Source organism: Phodopus roborovskii, unplaced genomic scaffold, assembly GCF_943737965.1.
Source record: "Phodopus roborovskii unplaced genomic scaffold, PHOROB, whole genome shotgun sequence".
NCBI classification, from domain to species: domain Eukaryota; kingdom Metazoa; phylum Chordata; class Mammalia; order Rodentia; family Cricetidae; genus Phodopus; species Phodopus roborovskii.
The window spans coordinates 11431313-11454241 of NW_026126407.1; the positions used below are offsets into that span (position 1 = coordinate 11431313).

A 22929-nucleotide genomic window follows, 5' to 3' on the forward strand; every position below is an offset into this window, starting at 1 on the left:
GGAAGCCAGAACCCCATGATCTTATCTAAACCTTATTATCTCCCAAAGACACCACCACTGATCCCATCATATTGAAGGGAGACCATCAACATTGGATTTTAGGGGGCACATTCAGTCTGTAGGACCCTGGGTAGTGCTAACATCTGGACCAGCTCATGAATGGGCCAGGTCCAATGTGCCCCCTGCCCAAATTGATACTTGAAAATGCACTGGGGAACCATAGATTGACAGGGACATGAGTTCTGCCTCAGGAGCCCAAACATACACGCCTATCCAAGGGCATTAACAAGGGACTACAGGACACTCTAAGCAAGCCCTCACTGATCAAAATATCTAAAACTCACAATGTATACATGAAATGTGATATTGTGAGAGCCAAAGTTACATTTTAAGTTTTAATTACTATGCCTTAGAAATCCATGAAACAAAATGCCTCTGATCTGCAAGCCCATTGCCCAAGGACAGATAGTCCTGAAATGCTGGATGTTGTTGTTTATGGGAGATAAAAAGCCACATGTTTTTCATTTGTTTGTCCCGTCTGCAACAGATATGCTCGGTCACATGTGGGTGGGAGGTGCGCAGGCAGGAAAAAGTCAGGGTGTATGTTTGCCCCTGATTGGACCTGATGGGAAATGCAATGAATTATGGGTTTTCCTTCTTAAGTCACTGCAAACTGTGATTCTGGGTCATTTCCCCGGAACCTGAGTATGGGCCTGGCCAGAGCTTATCCATCTGGCTAGTATTTAATTAAAGTTTTCTTCAGATTTGGCTTTAAACTGTGGTAGTGGTCTTATTCTCCATCAATGGGATTAACAATATCACATAGGACCCCACAAACCTGTACAACTTTTATGTCAATTTTTTCTTAAGTTTTTTTCCCCCCTCTGTGTACCTTTGGAGCCTGTCCTGGAATGTGCTCTGTAGAGCAGACTGGCTTCGAACTCACAGAGATCCACCTGCCTCTGCTTCCTAAGTGCCTGGACTAAAGGTGTGCTCCACCACCACCTGGCAAAAAAGAAATCTTTTAAGTGTTGAAATTCCCACAGTCCAGGCATCAGATGGCTTGGAAGACACAGAGCCAAAGAAGGAATGAAAGATAAATATCCATTCTTTTTCCCATTAAGCCTGAGAATCTTCTGAGACAGTAAAACAGCATGCCAGGGGCAGTCAAAGGCCAAATAGGGCCTGTTTGCTGTCAGCCTCATTATATTGTCCAGATGCTGTGCATCTGCAGGCAAATCTGACCTTTTAAACTGCAGTTCTCCATGGTTCTTCCAAGAACTGGGTCAATGTACTTCCTACTAACCTGAGTTAATAATCACTAAAACAATACCTTTGGTTATCAAAAAGAAACAAACTCAATTGTACTCCAAGCTGGTGAGACTGATCATGTAGGTAACAGAAAAACATGTACTGCTTCCCTTCCCAGATGCTATCATCAAAGCAGAGAGAAAGAAAACACATCTAGTGTGATCCCTACCACAGTACAGACAAATAACCCTAACCTCGTTCAAGCCAATCTCTTTAAGATTCAGTTTGTTCATCCATAAAATTATAGTCATCTGGTCTACCCAATAAGGTCACAGTAAGATTCAGTTTGTTCATCCATAAAATCATAATCATATGGTCTACCCAGTAAGGGTTAAAACAATATATATGAAACGCTGGGCACATAGCAGACCTTCAGTAAATGAGTTTCCTCTTTTCTTTAAAACAGACATCACCGTGTTGTTACTTCAAAGCCTCAGTAAACATAGGAACAGGCTGCCTTCAGTGAGTCTCCCCATACTTGCACACCCTTGGAATGGAATCAGGCTTCCCTCCAGTCTAGGCCAAAAGATTACAGAGTGGCAGGCCAGGAAGTAGATGTCCTCTAGATCATGTCCTTTCTTCCCTGGCCTCGAACCTACCACCCTGGACACCATGCCTCATCACTTCTGCCCAGTCTTAACCTGTGTGATGTGATGACCAGCTGTCTTGGCAACCAATCTGGCTGCTTCTCTGCTTCTTGCTCCCTTGTTGGGGCTTCTCAACAACACCACAGTGTCTGTGGCATGTGGGGGTCTCCATTTCCTCAGCAAAGGACCCTATGTGTACCCCATTGTTTCTTGTTCTATCCTTGGGTCTTTTCTAGGGCCCTAATCTTTTCTGTCCTGGTACTCTTCACCACTGCTAAAATGTTCAGTAGTCTTGAGCCATGCATGATGGTGCACAGCTTTAATCCCAGCACTTGGGAGATGGAGGCCAGCAGATCTCTGTGAGTTTGAAGCCAGCCTGCTTTACATATCAAGTTCCAGGGCTGGAATAAGAGACAAAGGCAGGAGATAGAGGAGGAAGGAGAAGGGAAGAGGAATGAGAGGAATGGGAAGGCACCATTTGCCCTGAGGGACCAAGGACTGCCTCTGATAGAAAGAAGACACTGTGGCCCTGAGGCAAGTTTAGAAAGGGAAAAAGCGAAACCTGGTGTTAGGACGAGTAGGCTTGCTTTGATTGTGTTAATTAGGGTAACCACAAGGGGGCTTTTGATTGCTGGACATCAGCACTTTGATAGCTGGACGCGATGGTCAGTCTCAGGTGGAGGAAGTGACTAAAGAAGGGAACAGACCTTGGTGGCAGTTTTGTACTGTAATTCATGGTTTAGCAAGGGAGAGGGAATGCGGGAAGAGTAAGGCCTGCCAGAGCCTTGTTTGCTATGCTCCAGCCTATTAGAGCCCTTCGATAGCCATAACTACAAGGGCAAACACAGGTTTAAACAATAAACAACAAAATCAAAATCTACTTTGAGAGCCATGGAATATTTGTGTGTGTCGAAGCCAAAGGTCAATGTTGGGTATCTTTCTCCTCTGGTCTCTATCTCATTTTCTGAGATAGGCTCTCTTGCCTAACCTGGAACTCAGTGATTCAACAAATCTAGACTCCAGGGATTGCCTCCCCTAACTAGGATAACAAGCGTGTGCCACCACTCCTGGCTTTTTACATGGCTGCTAGGGATACAAACTCGGGTCCTCAGGCTTGCCTGGCAGGAGCTTTATCAACTCCTTAGTCCCTGCGGTTTTGCTTTTAATAAACTTTATATTTTAGAATATTCTAAATCAAAATTGTGAAGGTACAGAGTTCCTATATCTCCCCCGCTCCACCAAGCGCTTAGGTTCCCCGGTGACTGTCTATAACTCTCTCTCTAGGTTAGCCTCACTTACAGAATTTATGGGGGGTTTGTTGTTCTTTCAATGTGTTCCACCATGACATCTTCCTACAGTGTCACTATATTTTGTTCTCATTTTTCCCCTGTCCACTTGTCCCTGCCCCCACTCCAGCTGATTTGCTGTCTCCCCCATCCAGAACTTACGTTTATAATCACCATCATTTGTTTTTTGTGAAGTTTTTAAAAAATATCTACTCGTGGGCTGGAGAAATGGCTCAGGAGTTAAGAACACATACTATTATTGTAGAGGACCGGAGTTCATTCCCCAGCACTTACACCAGGCAGCTCACACCTGTCTGCAACTCCAACTCTGGTAGATCTGATACCTTTCTGACCTTCCCCTATGTGCGCACCCGTGCGCACACACAATAAGTAATAGCTACATTATTTTAGTTAGTGTTTTGTCTGCATGTATGTCTGTGTACCGCAGCCATTCCTGGTGCCCCTCAGAGTTCAGAAGAGGGTATCAGCCAGACCTGCAGGTGGTTGTGAGCTGCCATGTGGGTGCTGGGAACTGAACCTGAATCTCTGCAAGAGCAGCCAGGGCTCTTAACTGCTGAATCCACCATCATTTGTTTTTATATATTTCTTATACTTCCCTGACCCAGAAAGTGCTGTTAACAAAGAGTTCATTTGTTCCTAAAACAAATTTGTTTTCATCTCACCAGTGAGAGTATGACGCTCTGTTTTTTCAGGTCATTAAATGTTTGCAATAAAAATACAATTAACCAGTGTACCTGAGGGATTTGTTTGCTTAAGGATTCTGTGCCTCCCTTGAACAATATTCTTTATTGTTCAACTGGGAAGCAACCTTTAGCTGAAGGACACTGAAATTTCATTATGTTTCTAACCAGTATCCAAGAAAAACTAATCTGGTTGTTAGATCAAAATGTCCTGTAAGTTGAGTTTTTAAGAGTTCACTTTGGCTTCCAGGTGTGTGAGAGCCCATTTTCTTTTTTTTCACAGGAGCAGGGAATGCAAGCCTGCCATGAAGATAACTGGGGACAGAGCAAGCTTCCTTTGGCAATGAAGCCTTCCACCCTGGCGTAGAAGACTTGCAAGGACCCACAAAATCCACTCAAAGTACGCTGCCTGCTCCTCTGCCCTAGAAATGTACAACACAGAAAGCATGCTTGAGAGGAAGGCCTGCTTGCTCTCTGAATGATGTAAATGTTGATGGGAGGAACGGAACCATACGGAAGGAAGATTTTAGCACAGAGCAGCCTGGAAAACTGCAGAAAACCATTAGTGGGAATGGAACTATGTTACTTTACTTTCTACCCCCCCCCCAGACAAGGTCTTACTGTGTAGCCCTGGCTGGCCTAGAACTGGCAACACAGACCAGCAGGCTAGACTCAAAACTCACAGAGATTCTCCTGCCTCTGCCTCCCTAATGCTAGAATTTCATGTCACCACACCTGGCCTAAAATAATACATTGTTTAAAACAACTCCTTAAAAGTAAGGTCAAAGTAGTGGGGCAGCAGACTCATTGCCAACTCTCCCTCCACGTGGGGCTTAATAAAGAGCTGAATGGCCAATAGCTAGGCAGGAGAGGATAGGTGGGATTTCTGAGGGGAGACAAAGAAAGATGAGGAACTGGGATTTAGCCAACAGACTCAGAACGAGTCAGACATGGAGTAATGAGGAAAAGTAAAAGCCATGAGGCAGAGTGTAGATTAATAAAAACAGGTTAATTTAAGTTACAAGAGATAGTTGGGGGAAAGCCTAAGCTAAGACCAAGTTTTCACAATTAATAATAAGTCTCTGTGTCATATTTGGGGGCTGTTGATCCAAAGACAGCCTGACAAGAAATCTTACTACAGAGTACATATCATGTTCATCTTTATGGGTCTGGGTTACCTCAATCGGGATGATTTTTTTTCTAGTTCCATCCATTTGTCTTCAAATTTCCTGATACCATTGTTTTTAACAGCTGAGTCATACTCCATTGTGTAAATATACCACATTTTCCTTGTCCATTCTTTGGTTGACAGTCATCTAGGTTGTTTCCAGGTTCTGACTATTAAAAATAAAGCTTCTATGAACTGCCTTCTTACCTCCCATGGCTTGTCACTCTGAAGGCTGTGGAGGTCACAGAGACACCACCACCACCACTCATGAACGCACTGATGGGGGATTTCTCTCTGTATGCTGTGTATATATGTTTCTGTTATTGGTAGGTGAATAAAGCTGTTTTGGCCAATGGACAGGCAGGATTTAGCCAGGTGGGAAATCCAAACTGGAATAGAGAAAGGTAGTAGGCAGAGTGGGGAGACTCCATGTAGCTGCTAAGGAAGAAAGAGACCCAGGCATTACCGATAAGCCAATAGTACATGGAGATACACAGATTGATAGAAATGAGTTAATAATTAAGAGAGAGCTAACCAGTAAGAAGCCTGAGCCATCAGCTAAACAGTTTATAATAATATAAGCCTCTATGTGTTTATTTGGGACTAAATGGCCACAAGACAGGGTGGGACAGAAACTTGCATCTACACACACATATTGTGACTTTTTACATTCAATAATAACCAATCCCCTGCTCCCAAATGGAAGTGCTTATTCTCTCACTGATCCTTATAATGCTGGCATCGGCACTCGAACCTTTGAAGGAGGTGGCATTCTGCATCTCGGGAAGGCCGGTTCTGATATCTCCATCACAAATACTAGAGTGGGCAGGAAGAGCCCTTCTTACTCCTGCTGAGAGTTACAGACCTGGCATCACACACACACACACACACCCGACTGAGCCTTTCTCACACCTATAGTAAAGCCTCCCCATTGTGTAGCTCTACCTAGGTCTTCTGTCCTCTCCCTGGGACACTTTCAGACACTCTGGCATAACCCACAGCAGAAAACGGCTGTGACACTTCCCTTGGTCTGATCAAAGCCAAGTGTCTGTGTTCATGTTCTCAGTAGGTTCCCCTTGATAACACTTCTGACTCCTTGATCAATGCCCATTTTGAGTCGTTCAGTAAGATAGACAGACCTGATGAAGAGCAGCCAGCCACCCATCTGGCAACAGGTTAACGGCACTGAATTTGCTGGAGGAAGCAACATCCAAGCTCATTCCTTAGTCACCACGATTATTTGCTTGCCTGTCACGATTCTGTCATTTCCATCCTAGATGAACTTTCCAGAAGTCTTGTTTACTGTCATCGAGCTTTTTTATTTATTTCTGTGTGGGGGTGTGTATGTGGGGGGTTACTATGGGGTGGAGGATGGGGAGGTGGGTGTATGGGTGCAGATGGGTGGGTGTATGGGTGTGGGTAGGTGGGGGTGTATGGGTGTGGGGGGCATGTATGTGTGGGTATGTGTGGATGTGTGTGGGGTATGTGTGGTGTGTGGGGTATGTGTGGTGTGGGGGGTATGTGTGGGTGTGGGGGTGTATGTGGGTGTGTGTGGGTATGTGTAGGTATGTGTGAGGGGTGTGTGGGTGTGTGGGTGTGGATATGTGCAGGCACATGGAGGTGCCTGTAGAGGCCAGGTGTGTCAGATCCCTTCTGGAGCTGGAGTTGTAGGCAGTTGTGAGCCACTTGGCATGGTTGCTGGGAATTGAACTCTAGTCAGGTAGTCTGCTACTCAGCTGTGTCCCATCCCTTGGCGTCTATTTTGTTTTCCTGCCCTGGGTTTATCGTATCCAAGAGCCATCTCTGCAACCCCTACCATCATAGTTTATGTAACATGCTTCCCCAGCAGACAACTAATTTTACAGCAAAACAAGGGCAGCATTTGGGCTCAAACACACAGAATTCACTGATCTCATTTATCTTTTCACCCAGAAGCAGCTTGGCAGTCAACTCCGCAAATGTGCCTGGTGGAAGACGGCCCCCGTGAGAGGCTGCCGCTGCCTATGGATGTTGTACACACTCTGTTGCCAGAATTTACAGGAAGTCAAAGGATTCCTCCCCTATTAAATTCAATAAAGTCACCCGTGTTTGGCTTCTGCTCTAGTAACTTTAGAAGCTACAAATCCAATGACTGAAATGTTTGTACCAGCAAACCCAACTGGTCCAACCCAAGGGCTCCCTAAAATGCCTATGTCCAGTCAAAGAAACCTCAAGGGAAGTTTTGATTCTTGGACCTTGCAGATCTGAACAAGCCATGTTCAGGCAAGGATCTGGACCTTCTGCCAAAATGTCTACACGGTCGATAGCTGTGAACTGGAGATGTCTGCAGAGGGTACCTGTTTTGTACTCCAAGAGGTGAGAACGTTAGCTACAGCATCACAGCATCCACACATACACTTGTTTCTTTGGAATCTCTTGCTGTGTGGTGGTGGTTATTCAGTGCTCCTGTGGTTGATTGGTTGGTTGGTTGTAGCTTTTCCTTCTTCTCTTGACAACCACGCAGATCACAGCAAAGCTGACTACTGGCAATGGGCAAAAAAGGGAATGAAGAAACCTATGAAGCACTAGCAGCAACTGTTACCTGCTGAGATCAAAAGCAAGCTGAAAAGGATGGGGAATGTTCCAAAGGCTGGTGGTTTTGTTTTGTTTTGTTTTGTGTAGCCCTGGTCACTCTGTAGACCAGTCTGGCCTTGAACTCACAGAGATCCATCTACCTCTGCCTCCTCAGTGCTGGGATTAAAGGCATGAGCCACCACTGCCTGACTTGTGTTTGCGTTTCCTATGTCTCCATCTCTTTTCTGCACTTGGGTTGGGTTGGGCTGTGTGTGTCAGGGTCCAGTTGGGTTTTCCCCTCCATCATGGGCTCTCCTCTCCTCGGCCTTCTTCCATGCAGTCACAAAAGTAAACACGTCTGTCAGTACAAGTTAACTAACAAGGCGTGGTTTGAAGTATGTGAGGGACCAGGACACCTGCTGCCTCCCCATGACTCCTCCTTTGACTAACCCAGAAGTTACCAAGAACATCTGAGAACATTGTAGGGGACTCATTATGGAAGGTGATTGGGCCCTCAAAGTTTGTCCCAAACCATGGATTTGAAAAAAGAAATTGCGAACCCACAGTGCCTTGCTATTCTGTGCTTCAAGGAAAAGACGAAGTGCATTTACCTTCAGGTACGAAATATTTTGGTATCTCAGAGTCGGTTTTCTTTTCAATTGGTGCTATATTACAGAAAGAGATCTTTATACCTGTTATTATGTTCCTGTCAAAAATGGCAGCATAAGCACTATAATTGAAAATTCTGAATATAGAATGACGTGTGCTCAAGGTATAGGCGTATAGAAGGTATTATATTCAGTAGGAAGGTTTTTAGGGAACCAACTGACACAAACACACCACAGAACAGTAGGTTTGAGCTAATCACTAAGGACCACTAAGTCAGTGTCGACCAGATATCCACCATGCAGGATATGCACTCAGTGGCTGTTCTGAAGGGTTTCTTTATTGTAAAACCAAAGAGTTTAGATGAAGACAGAGTCCTCAGGTGCTACAGGAAAGGGCCAGAGCCCCCTCTGAACCAATCCCGCTGTTTTTTAATCTGGTTAGTAAGGAATCACAACCTTCAAACTAGAACACCTGAGAAGCATCACTCATCCCAGGGCTTGGAATTGGGAAAGATAATTTATCACAAATAAGTTACTGGCCAAGTGTGGTGAATGCCTGTAATCTCAGCTCTGGGGAGGCTGAGGCAGGAGGGTTATAAATTCAGGCCTGCCTGGGCTACGTATAATTAAACCTTGTGATAGGGAGATTAAATTATTACCATTGTCAAGGCAAAGAATGAAATCAATGAGAGGGCCTAGAGGGATGGCTCAGCGGTTAAGAGCACTGGCTGCTCTTCCAGAGGACCTGGGTTCAATTCCCAGCACCCACATGGCAGCCCAGTGTCAGGGGATCTGATGCCTTCTTCTGGGCTCTGCAGACCCTGCATATGTGTAGTATACAGACATACATGCAGGCAAAACACCCATATAAAAATGCATAATAAATAAACCCTTAAAGAAAAAGCACTGGGATCAGTGTGTTGGATCAAAGGTCTCACAGCAGTTTCCTCTGTCTCTCACCAGATTTGTCCAGGGCTCTGGGTGTAATCAAAACTTGTGTTTGTTCGTCCTCATCTCCAACCTCTTCTTCCCACAGTCACTGTGGCAACCATGACAAGATCCTGGGCTCCAGCTTATTACTATACTATCAGGTGACCCAAACAGACCCTTTGTGATGAAGGAACAAGAGAAAGAGAAAGAGGACAGATGGTGATAGCTAAACTGCAAAGCTCCGGAGTGGAGTACCGATGTAACATGAAGAGTAAAGAAGCCACCATGAGATTTCTGAAACTGAGGCAGGCAACCTACAAGAGATAGAATGAATACATGGAGATCCTCAGAGGGCCATCAGGGCACCAGGCCCTGTTTTGACATAAGGCCAGCCTGAACCCTGCCTGGAGCTCCCACCATGGTCCCCCAGGCTGGTTGCCACTGAACCCTTTCCTCCACCAGCACACTCCACAGCGAGCTCCCTGGCTCCAGTTCTGCATCCTCAACTCATCTTCCCTTCCCTTTACCGATGCCAAGCGCGTTTTAATTACACCACTTGACAATAGATTTTAAGTTCTGGGAAGATAAGTTTCCTAACTGTTCTTTTTTTAAACATTCCTGCCATCTAGTTCAAACATGTTCATTCTTCCAGATAAATTTAGACTCATTTCATCGATTTTTTTTTTAAAGGCAAAAACATGGCTCATGGACTTTGATCCGAATGATCTTCACTCGCCGATTGAGCAGCAGGGACCAGGGATGTCTGTGCAGACTTAACGATTGCTCCCTGAGAGTCAGGCGCTGTGCTCAAGGACATTTATGATCCCTGTGAGGCTTTGGCAGATCTGAGAATGTTGTGCACATTTCTTAAGGTCACTCTCCCTTGTCTTATGTTTGAGTTCTCTTGTTGTTCTTACCAGAGTTTTAGTCTGTGGACTACAGCGGACACCTCTGCTGCCTCCCCTCACATCCGCTTGGCCCACGGCCAAGCTTGCACAGTCTCAGGCAGGTAGGTTAAGCAGCTTGTTGTACTGATGATGTCCACTGCAAGCTTGAGTCACACGCTCCGCTCCAGAACTTTCTCTAGAGCCATTTGGAACCAGTTCAAATATGGTGCAGAGCTACCTCGAATTAACAGCTGTGGTGAGCAGGGACCGGTGGGCAAATCCTCCAGTCAATTCCTCCTTATGTCAGCCATGCTATATGCTCAGGAGGTGCTCACCATCACCTCAGTTGCCAAACACAGGCAGCAACTAGGTAACGCCCTCCAGGCCACAGGCTTCTTCAGCTCCTAAGAAACCACCTCCCTCAACCCCTTCCCACAGGCTCTTCTCTTAGGAGACTCAAACTGAGACAGAAATCTCCAGATTCTGACTCCTAAATGTTTCCCTCTTACCAAGGAATCATCGCATCTGCCTGTACCCAACTACCATGCAGAGGCTGCTCACCCTGACTTAGAGCAGGGAGCTCTATGATGCTTCAGGTAACAAAGAGTCCTAGACAAAGGGACCACAGAGATGACAGACAAAAATGGCTTGTGGAGAGAGCCAGAGGTGGGGAATCAAAACCCAGATGAATATGATTTCCTCTCCTTGACTCTCCTGGGCCTCCCACTGGCAACATGTACATAGACTTGCGTGTGTCCTGCTATACAACGCAGCTAGCTATCGCTGTGTACTTCATTCTCTGTCGTCTTACCATTTGAGACACTGCTGAAAGGCTTGCAGCACTGACGCCCAGCTCCACAGCCCTCCTCAGCTTGCTGCACTGCAAATCTAAGCCAGTGCCCCCCATCCCTGTCAATTCTACATTCCATGCCACAATTGATTTCAGATGATAAAGAGAATTAAGACAGTGCCCGGGGAGAGTTAGAACATCCAGCAGAGGTTCCCTGATGAGGATACTACTTGGAACAGAGTGGGTACAAAAGTCATTACCATCAGCTACAGAAACGCATCTGACTTAAGGATTGACTTACAATTAATTCTTCTACCTCACAAATGGTGGAAACACGGTGTTCATGTGGCAGGTCCATGCTGTGGGTTTTGAACTTATATCTTTTTCTAGGCAAGCAATATGACACATGGCCCCTGTCCTCATCAGCTTTTTTTATTGCTGTTTTAAAATATTAATAGCAACTTGAGGAACAAAGGGTCTGTTGACTTACAGTTCTTTTTAGTAATGCCAGGCAGCGACAGTCACAGCCCACAAGCAGCCACACTATCAGGAGAGACAACCATGTTCTATGTATCACTTGTGTATAGTGATTTCTGATGGTCAGTATTGGCACATTATAAATGCATGTGCCAGCTGGGGAGAGTGCCCACACAGAAGGATTGGGACCTGAGTCTATACCAGCACCCATGAAAAAAATAATAAGCCAGGCATAGCATTATTGGACAGTGGGAGCAGAGAGCTATGAGCTCTAGGTTCAGTGACCCTGCCTCAAAAATAATAAGGTAGAGAACAATTGAGAAGGATGCTCAACATCAACCTGTGGTCCCACGCATAACAACATGTGCACACAAGCAAAATGCATTCACCGCTCACAATGAATTTATCAGATGATAAATCTTAAAGCATCTGCATATTTCTACCATGGAATTTTCCATTTGTTGCTGTTTAGGGGTTTTCTTTTCTTTTTATGGTTATGTAGATGGGTTCATACTGTATGATTATTTTTTCAGTTTGTATATGTCACATAAGCTTTTTTGTTTGTTTGTTTGTTTGTTTGTTTTTGTTTTTGAGATAGGGTTTCCCCTGGAACTTACTCTAGACCAGGCTGGCCTCAGATTCACAGAGATCCTCCTGCCTCTGCTTCCTGAGTGCTGGGATTAAAGGCCACCACCACTTGGCCTTTAAGAACATAAATTCTTAAAAGTCATTTTTTAATATTTATTTTGCCAGACAGCCTGGGCTACAGAGTAAGTTCCAGGACAGCCAGAGCAACACAGAGAAACCCTGTCTTGAAAATCAAAATAAAATAAAATAAAATATTTCTTTTATTTTTAACATGTGAATGTGTGTATGTCTGTGTAAGTGTATGTCATGTTTGGGGTACCTTCAGAGACCAGAGGTGTCAGATCCCTGGAACTGGAGTTAAGCCTGTTGTGGTTGCTAGGAATTCAACATGGGATCTCTGGAAGAACAATGCACTTTCTTAACTGGTCAGCCATCTCTCTAGCTCTTCTAAATGTCTTTTTTAAAAAGATTTATTTATTTATTATGTATACAGTGTTCTGTCTGCATGTATGCCTTCTGGGAGCACCAGATCTCATTACAGATGGTTGTGAGCCACCATGTGGTTGCTGGGAATTGAACTCAGGTCCTCTGTAGCCAGTGCTCTTAACTTCTGAGCCATCTCTCCAGCCCCCTTTTAAAAAATCTCTTAAACATGATCCACATACAGCAACTACTACTTCACATTTGTGTCATATACTCAAGCCAATTTCCTTGAAGAGAGGTCTGGCTGGGCAATGTCCCTAGCACAGGCCTGCTCCCAGCCAAATCAGGGAGCTTAGCCAAAGGAGATAGCCTACTGGCTGCTTGTGAGCATGGGAAAGAATTCCCTCAAATAGAACTGACTAATGTTTACTACAGTATCTTTTCACATTTCTCGGTTGAGTTTTTCTCTTGAAATTTTGTAGTTCTTTATAGTCTGGATATTAATTACTCATTATAAATGCTGCAAATATTTCATCCAAGTCTGTTGCTTGTTTCTAATTTTAGTTGTCAGATTTGCCAATCTTTTCTGTAGAGGAAAAATATTGTTTTCTGCATTGCATTTGTAAAAAGAACACATACATATTACTTCATTTATATAGACATGTATTATACATATATATATATATACATATGTATATACACATATATGTATGTGTGTGTATCATTTCTTATATTTTGGCATTATTTATAGGCAAACATTTTGCCCAGTTTTGTTAATAATTCTGTGTCTATAACTGATTTGTCCTCACTCCCAGCCTTAGTTGTTGATTATTCTAATTTTTTTAAAGATTTATTTATTATGTATACAGTGTTCTGCCTGCATGTATGCCTGCAGGCCAGAAGAGGGCACCGGATCTCACCACAGATGGTTGTGAGCCACCATGTGGTTGCTGGGAATTGAACTCAGGACCTTTGGAAGAGCAGGCAGTGCTCTTAACTGCTGAGCCATCTCTCCAGCCCCCATGATTATACTAATATTAATGTTCTGTCCTCATGTGTTTGTAACCCTCAGTTGTGTATTCATCACATTTATTCAGTCTATGACATTTGTTGTGATAAATACAACAGCCCAGTGTATTCCGTTCCAGCTCACTCCACATTCCATGCTGGGGGTCTGAAGTTCTCTTGTCTAGCCAGAATCAATCCTATTTCCCAACTGAGATTTAAGGACAGGATAACTTCCTCAATCTGTCATACCTATACATAGCAAAGCCAGGCTGCTAGCCAGACGGTGTGGTCCAAAGCTGTCCTGTTTTCCCAGCAAGGCTGCTGGCCTGAGGCCTTTCCAAAGCTAGCAACCCATTCATGGTTCCTAATCCCCAATGACCAGACAGCTCATGGATGGTTAAGTATATTTCTGTTCTTTTTACTCTTAAAAAAAATCAACAATAGTAAAGTTGCACGCTGCACAAAGTGTCGTAGGTCTCAATAACCCCACCCACCATGCATCATAGCACACTCCTCAAACACCATTCTTTACCCTTCCCTTAAAATCCTAGATGAAGATTCCCAAGGCTGTGGAGACGCCTAGGTAGGATCTCCCAATTCCAAACCTCGGCAACTCAAGGCACTAAGAAAATAAATTAAGGGGAGGGAGGCTCCTAATTGGTCTTGCCCAACTCTGTCTCACAGACCCAGCGGTAGGACCTCTTGCAGACGTCATCATTCCAGCGGCCATCTGAGGTGAAGTGGGCACAGTCCTCGCCGCCTCCAAGCCCGTGCCCATACCAGTCGTCAGGCTGCTCTGGTCTCCAGTTCCTACAGACAAAAGACTGCTGTGAGCCTCTGAGAATCAGACTCCCATCCACCCATGCTCCTGGGAGATCTCCAGCCTTGGCAACACAGGCTGGGAAGACACTCACTTGAAGTTTGTCTCATAGTCGGTATCATCCACCCATTTCCAGGGCCCATTCTGATCAGTTAGGCCAATCCAAGTGTTTATAGGGCCCACGTGATGCTGGACAAATTTCTGAGGAAAGAAAACAGAGCTGGTGGCCTATCCCTTCCACCATCCATGTCCCAGAAGAACCCACAGTGGCCTCACCTGCTCGCCCCAGGAGGTGACCACCACCAGGTGGGCATTCTCCAACTGGCAGTACTTGTTGGCCTCAGCCCAGGACCTCCCAGAGCTGGAGAACCAGTAGCAGCTGCCTTCATACTCCACCCAGTTGATGGGGCAGCAGGTCCTTTCAGAGCCTGAGGTGGGAGGTGGGGGTGAAGGGTTGAGATGCTACGGAGGGTGGGGGTGGTCAAGAAAGTGGGGCTGCTAACTCCGCCCCTCACCGTTGCCCTGAAGCGCAGCCATCTGACAGCTCAGGCTTCTCAGGTCAGACACTAACTGCTTCACATTCAGCAGCAAGGTGGAGTGATCTGGAGTGGCAGAGGACAGAAGGGGAGCAGAGGGAAAGGGGGGGCAAAGAAATTAGCTGAGTGTGAACATTGCGGAACAACCAATCATCACAGACCCTCTGGCCAAAGCTTTGATCTGGGCTGAGACCAACCCCTCCCCGATGCCCAACCCATCACCCTCACCTCTCCCCCTCCCCCTCCACTCCCCCTCCCCCACCTTCGCTCAGATCCTGTTGCTGTTTCTCCAGCTGTGATTCCAGTAGCTTCATCTTTCTCCCCACACTACCTCCTAGAGGAGAAACTTGTTGAGTGTCCTAACAACAGTACCACCCCTCAGCCCCGCCCGAGGCCCGGGCTGGCCCCCCTCACCCTGGGTGCTCAGGATCTTGACCTGGTCCTCAGTGCTCACAGTGAAGTTGCTAAAATTCTGCCTTAGAGCCAGCAGATCGCCCCGGAGTTGGGAGTCTAGGCAAGAGAGGGTGTGGGTATGAAAACATAAATTGCGCTGGACGGTAGTGATGCCCACCTTTAATCCCAGCACTCGGGAGGCAGAGACAGGCAGATCTCTGTGAGTTCGAGGCCAGCCTGGTCTATTGAGCAAGTTCCAAGACAACCCTGTCTCAAAAAGAGAGAGAGAGAGAGAAAGCAAAAATTGCCCGTGTTTACCCACCACTGCATCCATCTCTCCCTCACACACACCCAAAGTTGCCCCCTTTCTCTGCCCAGCCCTGGCCACCCACTTTGGGATGCGATCACACTGACAACCACCAGCAACAGGAGGCTGAGGCCCAGGGAGAGCAGGAGAAGGCGGGATCCAGAGCAGAGACGTTGTAAGAGCGATGGGGAGGGGGGCGGCCCTGCAAGAGAAGGAGTCAAGAGTTCACCGGCCCAGGCCAACCTCGTGTAGAACCCGGGTTCCTAGGAAGACAGCAGCCTCTCCAATAAACTAAGTGAAACCATATATATATATGACAACCCTGTAGGACCGGACGCAACCTAAGATGAGGAAGAAAAGGAGCTATTTCAGAATTGCAAAGCTTTGACCTGCCCTAGCATTGCCGAGGTCCTGGACCTCTGCTGCCCCCTCGTGGCATGCTCCTGTCATTACAGGTGCGTAGTCTGCACCTCTGCCCCTTAGGGAGTCACTATTCCACCAAGGTGTGGGGAAAGTGGGTTTCTTCCCCTCTCCGTGAATCCTGTGCATCTTTGGTTGCATGCAGGGAGAGAAGGGAGTCTCCCGCCAAAGAATAAAATGACAGTCCTGTCAGTTACCCTGTGGCGCCTTCTCCCCAGTGCTCCTCCTGTACAAAAGCACACTGCCCACCTGGGATACCTCAAGACTCTGACCTTGTTCTGCTTGCACAACAGTCCCTAACCAAAGGACAAAAAAATGAGGAGAGGGGTTTGTTTGAGGTGTAGGATGCTTCCTCTTCCATCAGAGCAGAGACCCCCCCCCAATGCCCTCTCCAAGGGTCCTCAACCTAGCCCCTTGGACCAAAAGCTGGTCCTGGTTCCCCACGGCCACCGCTCATACACAATGTCGAAGCTGAAGAAAGCAAGGGGCCTAAATTCAGAAGAGACTGACAACAAATTCATCTCCCCAGCCTTCAGTAGTCCCCAAGTCTTGGATCCACCCACTGCCTGGGGTCTTGAGAAGTGAGTGAGGAAGCTTGGGAACTGCCACTCAGAAAGACATCAACGCTGGGTCCTGTACCCACCTCCCCAGCAAGGGTGACTCAGCCACTGTTTTCTGAGAGCATGGGACAGAGCTAGGGGTTGCAGGGGAAACAGGAGCTGAGATGGAGGGATGGAGCCACTGATTCTCGCTGGTGGGGAGCACCCCTCACCTCTCTGGAGTCGATGAAGGTCATTCTCCTCATTGTCCAGGTGTTGGAAATCTTGATAATCTTTTGTCATAATAGCACTGGAGCTGGACCTAGGACAGCCAAGTTTAGAGCCAAGGCTGGGACTTACAGGCCCAGATCTGGAAGTCCCATCCCGTCTGTGTCTGCCTGGGTGACTTACAGGAGCACAGCACCTTGCTTCTTCCCTCCAGTGGCTCCCAAGCCCGACACTCAAAACTCTATCCTCCAGCTGAGCATGGTGGTGCATGCCTTTAATCCCAGCACTGAGGAAGCATACATGAGTGGATCTCTGAGTTCGAAGCCAGCCTGATCTACATAGTTAGTTCTAGGCCAGCCAAGACTACATCCTAAGAAAAAATCTACGCTCTCAAATTTACACACACACACACACACACACACACACACACACACACACACACACACGACCTCGTATTACCGGACCCCTCTACCCACTCCCTCACCTGCCTACCTTCTGTGTTTCCTCATCCTGCCTTACTTACTGAAGGTCCCTCAACACCACTCAGGGTCCAGGCTAAGGAGAGGGATGAAGTCTGAAGAATCAGGTGGACAGCCTTGGACAATGCGAGGGAAGGGGACAGGGTCCATCCAAGGGTCCTGTGTGCCTGGCTGGCTGTGTGTCTGAGCACGCTGAACCTGGCATCACCAATGTCAGGACTTTGGACTTTAAACAGAAATAGATTTGGAAGTGGGGAGGTGTTTGGAGTGGAAAGAAGGCATGGGTGACCATTATTCTATTTCTCTCTCCGAGAAGGGGAATCTCCTGACACACACACACACACACACACACACACACACGCACACACACTCCTGCATTGCACCCCACTTGGATACTGTTTACATCTTTGTGGGGAGACAGGGCCAGGGTGCCTTTGCTGTTTTCTCTCAGAGCCCTCCCCCTTTCCGTTCTGAATTTCCCAGAATTGTCCATTCTCCAAACACCCCTGACCAGGATCAGAGACACCAGCTGATCCCCAGCTCTTGCCCAATCCTGCCCTGTGACCTTGGCATTATAATTGCAAGCTGTAGATTCTTTGGGGCTCAGCTCCAGGTTCCCCGGCCCTGGCCTGACCCACTCACTCTCCTGTGGTCCTCCAAGCAGCACGGAGGTGACAGAAGGATCAATTCTTCCCTAGGATTGGGGCCAAGAAAGCCCTGATTCTGCCCCAGGGCTTCAACAGTTTTCATACCCAGAGAGCAACCCATTCTGCAGACAAGAAAACTGAGGCCCTGGAAGGCAAGCGCTTGCCTTCCTGCCATACTTCACAGAAGAGTGCAGAATAAAACATGAGCAGCCCAACTCCGTGCCCTGTATACTGCCTCCAGCACTTTACCCAGAACAAGGTTCCCAGAAGGTTCACACACTAGGTCCCCAAGTCCCCAGAGATGCTTAAGCATGGCCCCTCACAGTCTTGAAGGCTTCAGAGATGGCTGTCAGAACCTGGATACTAGCTTGGAAAGTGAGCAACATTAAAAATATCAACAGGCCCTGTGTTAGGCTGAGAACTAGACTCCAACTGTGGCTGTCTAGATCCTGTGAGCTATTCAGGAAGGCATTGCTTACATAAACGCAACTGTTCCGTGTGTCCTTGTTTGTCTGTGTCCTAAAAATCCTCATGTTTACATGGACTAGGCTTGCTGCCAGTGATTTTGGTGAAAAATGGGCCATTAATTTAACACTCTCTGATTTTGCCACTTATGATCTAGTTTATTCTGGAAAACAAACAGACCCGGATCCAGTATGAATAGTAGTTACGCTCACAGAAGTAGTGATGGGCAGGAAGCAAGGCAGGATGTAGAGGTGAGAGGGCAGGGTGTAGGGGTGAGGAAGTGGGGTGTGGGGATGAGGACACACCTCGTTTTTTTGGTCTCTGGATGCTGGTGACACCTTGGCATTGGCTTGTAAAACTGCAAAACGCTGTAAACTTGGGATTTTTGCCCTTTCTCTTTGCGGGCTGTTCTGAACAAGGCATTTTGAAATCTGGTTTGTACCCTAGAGCCATGCCATAAGCTCAGGGAAAAGAGCAGCACTGGACTAGTGTTGACTGTGTGTGTGTGTGTACACGCATACACACACATGTGTGTGCATGTATGAATGAGTGTAGGTGTGGATTGTGAATGTTTGTGGATTGTGTGTGTGTGTAGTTTTTCATCCCTTTCCAATAGATTTCTATTTAGACAAATACATTTTATAATGCATGTATACTAGACCTGAACCACTAGATATGTGTATGAGTCACATATTATAAAATAGCTATCCCACAACTTAGCAACTTAAACAATAGACACAGATAGTCTTGTTGCTAAGATCAAAGTGCAGTTTCACCCATTGGCTCTGTCTCAGGGCCTCTCCTGAGTACACCAGGACCCCAGTAAGTAGTCGCATTCTCTGAAAGACTGGACTAAGACCGGGAAGTCAACCGACCAAGTGGCTCACTCAGATGACAGGAGAGTCACCACTCAATGCTGTTTGGAGCCCTCTGTTCCTCACCCAGTAGGCCTCTCCGCAAGGCTGCTTGAATTCCTCATGACATAACTGCTGGCCTAACCTCAGAGGAACAGCCCTCCATTTCCACACTGTCCTACCAGTCTCTCAGGAAAAGAACTAACACAGTGTAAGTCCCAGGAGGCGAGAATTCCTGGGACCATCTTGAAGGAGCAGTAAGCACATACCAAGAAGACATGTGTTCAAAGACATCTAACTGATATCATTATATGATCAATACATTTAAAGACAATGTGGCCACATTGCAGCGACCGTGAAGAGCTGCAGTTCTGTTGGAGATATCACTTGGTGATAGAGAGCTCTGTGGGCATGCCAAAAGCCTTGGATCCAGTCCCCAACCCTACAAAAACCGGAAGGAGGTGGGTACAGCCAGATACCTAAAGTGTGCAACTGCCTGCCTTGGGGTAGAAATTGGGTCAGAGGGGCTAACTGGCCCAGATGCAATGAGACCAATCAGGAATATGCCTCTGAAAGGTATATCTTGTCTTCTTCTTCCCCATCTCAGCTCCCTGACAACAGCCTTCTTTATCACACCCTCTATACTGCCATGATGTTCTGGAGCCAGCCAAACATGGACTGAGCCCTCTGAAACCCTAGACCAAAAAAAAAAAAATTCCTCCCGTAAGCTGTTTTCTCAGGTATCATTTCTCAGCAGCAACAACAACAAACATAGACCTAATGAATCCTGTGACCAGGGGAGAGCAGAGAATGTCAGGGATGCCAGCCGGGAGCTGGAGATGACCAAGAAGAGAGAGAGAGAGAAAGGAGTCTCCTTTGGGGAAAACCAGAGCAAGGGAAGTATTTTTCATGTTGGTAGAGGCCTGAAGCCTTGCAAAGCTGAGAAGGAACTGGCCAAGGTGAGCGCTTGAATACTAAGGATGAGCAAGAGATGCCAGGGACTGGAGGCCCCTCAAAGGGAAAGTGAGAGAAACCTGAAGCCTGTCATCAGACAGTTCCAGGTTCATCGGAGAAGTTAGATTAATGCCCATCTCAAGGGTTTGTCCAAGTTAAAGATGGTGGGTCAGCAGTGCATAGTTCCGAGCAGGCCCATGCTGAATGCTGTGTGCTGACTCTTCATTTTCACTAGCAGCCCAGCAAAAACTGGGCTGTGTCTTGGCTAGTTTTTTCTTGCTGTAAAGAGACGCCATGACCAATGCAACTTATTTTTTTTAAAAAAAAAAAATTTAATTGGGGGCTTGCTTACAGTTTCAGAGGGTGAGTCCATGACCAACATGGCAGGCAGGGAGCATGGCAGCAGATAGGCATGGTGCTGGAGCAGTAGCTGAGAGCTCACATATGATCCCCAAACAGGAAGCAGAGAGAGCAAGACTTTTAGACCTCAAAGCCCATCCCTGGTGACACAACTCCCCAACACCTCTTAACCCTTCCCAAAACTGCTCCACCAACTAGGGGTGAAGCCTTCAATATATGAGGGCTGAGATGAAGCTGGAAAGGTTGAGTGATGGGTGCTGGATGGATGGCTGGGGATAAAGCTTCGGGAAGAGAGAAATAGCTAGGACCCGTGTACCAAGTGTAGGATTGAAGCTGACAGCTCCTGGGAGGCTGCAGTACCCCAGCTCTGCAGCTGATGGCGCCCTCCTTAGAAAACAAAGGAAGCCTAAGCCACCAAAGTCCAGCAGGGTTCCTCACCATCCTGCCTTGCACCTCCCCAGTTTCATTCTTTCCAGCCCAGGTACTTACACCCCAAGTTTGCAGCCCTAGAGCAATTGGGGTTCTGTGGCCGGGTGTTTCTCTGTCTCTTTTCTTTCATGGCGTGACAATTTAAGAGAAAGTTAAAAAATAAAAGAAAAGAAACCAAATGCTATGGTTTTTATGTAACTTTCAGGTTTATCCAATAACTGAAGGGACCCAGAGCCAATCACACACCTTGTAACTAAGGGCTTTACAAGCACTGTTCCATGTTATTCCTGTTAAGGACCAAGCTAGGTAGACAGTTACTGTTGCCACTTTACAAGCAGAGAAACAGGCTGAGAGGTTAAGCTGACCCAGAGTGTCAGCAACACCACAATATCCTCTCATATCAATGGGGCAATTACCTCTAGGCTTTCTATCGCCCCCTTCTGTACATTCTCTACTGGCACCTAAGACTCCTGCCAAAATAGATCCTGCCACTCTGATAGCTTCTCTGTTTTCTTGTTTTGCATTGCCTCTTGATATTTATTTATCGTACGGATGTGTACATGCAGAGGTCAGAGGCAACTTCTTTCCCTCCACCACGTGAAACTGAACTCATGCCATCAGGCTTGGCAACAGCACCTTTTCCCACCAAGTAGCAGGGCTAGAAAGCCTATGCGCGGGGTCCTGCTTACTTCTCTCCTCCGCTACACCCCAGCTCCCTCCAGTCTTCCAAACTTAATTCCTAGTTGTTCCCCTTGGCACATTCCTCCGCCTGTCTTTGCCATCATTTATGTCTCAGCACAGTGTTGTACCAGGCCACACACCTAAACTAGCCTGAGATAGTGTTCACTTCCTCTTTGTTTCTTTTGGTTTGGTTTGGTTTTTTGAGACAGGGTTCCTCTGTGTAGACCCAGCTGTCCTGGAACTCACACTGTAGACCAGGCTGGCCTCGAACTCACAGAGATCCACCTGCCTCACTGGAATTAAAGTCATGTGCCGCCACCACTGCCTGCCTAAACAGATGTCCAACAGTCACGTTATTTGCTTAATGGCTCTTGTCACTTTAAATTATCTGCATCCATTTTCATCCTTTTTTTTTTTTTTTTTTCATTCCCTCTGATGGATCCCAGGTTCTCTGTATTTAGAACATAAACTGGAACCAGAAAAGAGCCAAGGAGGATTTGATGGAGGACATAAAGAGGGCAGGGAAAGAGATGCTGGGGTTTGAATCCAAGTCAGTTTGGGAGTCCAGGGCTCTTCTCTGCCTTCTGGGGCTGGGGAGGTGGCTCCGTGGTTAAGAGCACTGGCTGCTCTTCCAGAGGACCTGGGTTTGACTCACAGCACCCACACGCTGACTCACAACCATGTGTAACTCCACTTCTAGGGGCCTGACACCCTCTCCTGGCTTCTGAGGGCACCTGGCAGACACAGCACACAGACACAAATAGAGACAAAACACTCCTACAAACAAAAATTGTATTTTAAAAATGTGTTTCACTGTGAGTGCATAAGTGTTTTGCCCGCATGCATGTATGATTACCATATGCATGTCTATTGGATCTCCTATTGGATCTAGGATTACAATGCTGATGAGCCACCATGATACAGATACTGGGACTTGAACCTGGGTCCTCTGCAAGAGCAACAAATGCTCTTATCCTGAGTCGTCTCTCCAGCCCTGCACATCAAAATATCAAATTAAAACATTTTCAATCTGGTGCCAAGAATGGTGATGAACACCTTCAATCCCAGCACTTGGAGGGCAGAAGCAGAAGCCCCAGCAGAGAATCCCTGTGAGGAGATTAAGAGGGGAGGACCTTGGTCCTGCCTCAGAGTGATGCCCGGGGATGGATGGGGAGAGCCAGAGCAGGGAGGGAGTGGGAACTGGGATTGTCATGTTAAATGAGAAAAGATTATTTAAAATAATTTTTTTAATTTAAAAAGGAAGGCCGAATTGGCTGGATCATGGTGGAGCATACCTTTCTTTAATCCCAGCACTTTGGAGGCAGAAGCAGGTGGATCTGAGTTTGAGGCCAGCCTTGTCTACATAATGGGTTCCAGGAAAGGCAGAAAGCTACATAGAAGAAAGACCCTATCTCAAAAAAAAAAAAAAATTTTTTTTTTTAGGTATTTTTTTCAAAATAGGATTTCTCTGAGTCCTGGCTGCCCTGGAACTCACTTGTA

At 46.6% G+C, this 22929-nt stretch overlaps 1 protein-coding gene across 1 annotated transcript; it reads right to left on the bottom strand.

The window, feature by feature from the left end:
* Positions 1-13709: 13709 nt before the first annotated feature.
* On the bottom strand, positions 13710-17204 carry LOC127219021 (asialoglycoprotein receptor 1). The gene is made up of 9 exons (XM_051180194.1): positions 17084-17204; positions 16566-16654; positions 15459-15575; positions 15088-15183; positions 14936-15007; positions 14653-14739; positions 14414-14565; positions 14232-14338; positions 13710-14127 (listed from the first exon to the last, which is right to left on the bottom strand). The coding sequence occupies exons 2-9, from the start codon at positions 16633-16635 to the stop codon at positions 13971-13973; spliced, it is 858 nt and encodes a 285-aa protein (XP_051036151.1). The 5' UTR covers positions 16636-16654; positions 17084-17204; the 3' UTR covers positions 13710-13970.
* Positions 17205-22929: the final 5725 nt, after the last annotated feature.

Coding starts and splice junctions, on each gene's coding strand:
- LOC127219021 (XM_051180194.1), bottom strand. CDS start 16,635: ATGACAAAAGATTATCAAGATTTCCAACACCTGGACAATGAGGAGAAT. Junction 14,566..14,652: donor GGCTGCGCTTCAGGGCAACG/GTGAGGGGCGGA, acceptor CTCCCACCTCAG/GCTCTGAAAGGACCTGCTGC. Junction 14,128..14,231: donor GACTATGAGACAAACTTCAA/GTGAGTGTCTTC, acceptor TTTTGTCTGTAG/GAACTGGAGACCAGAGCAGC.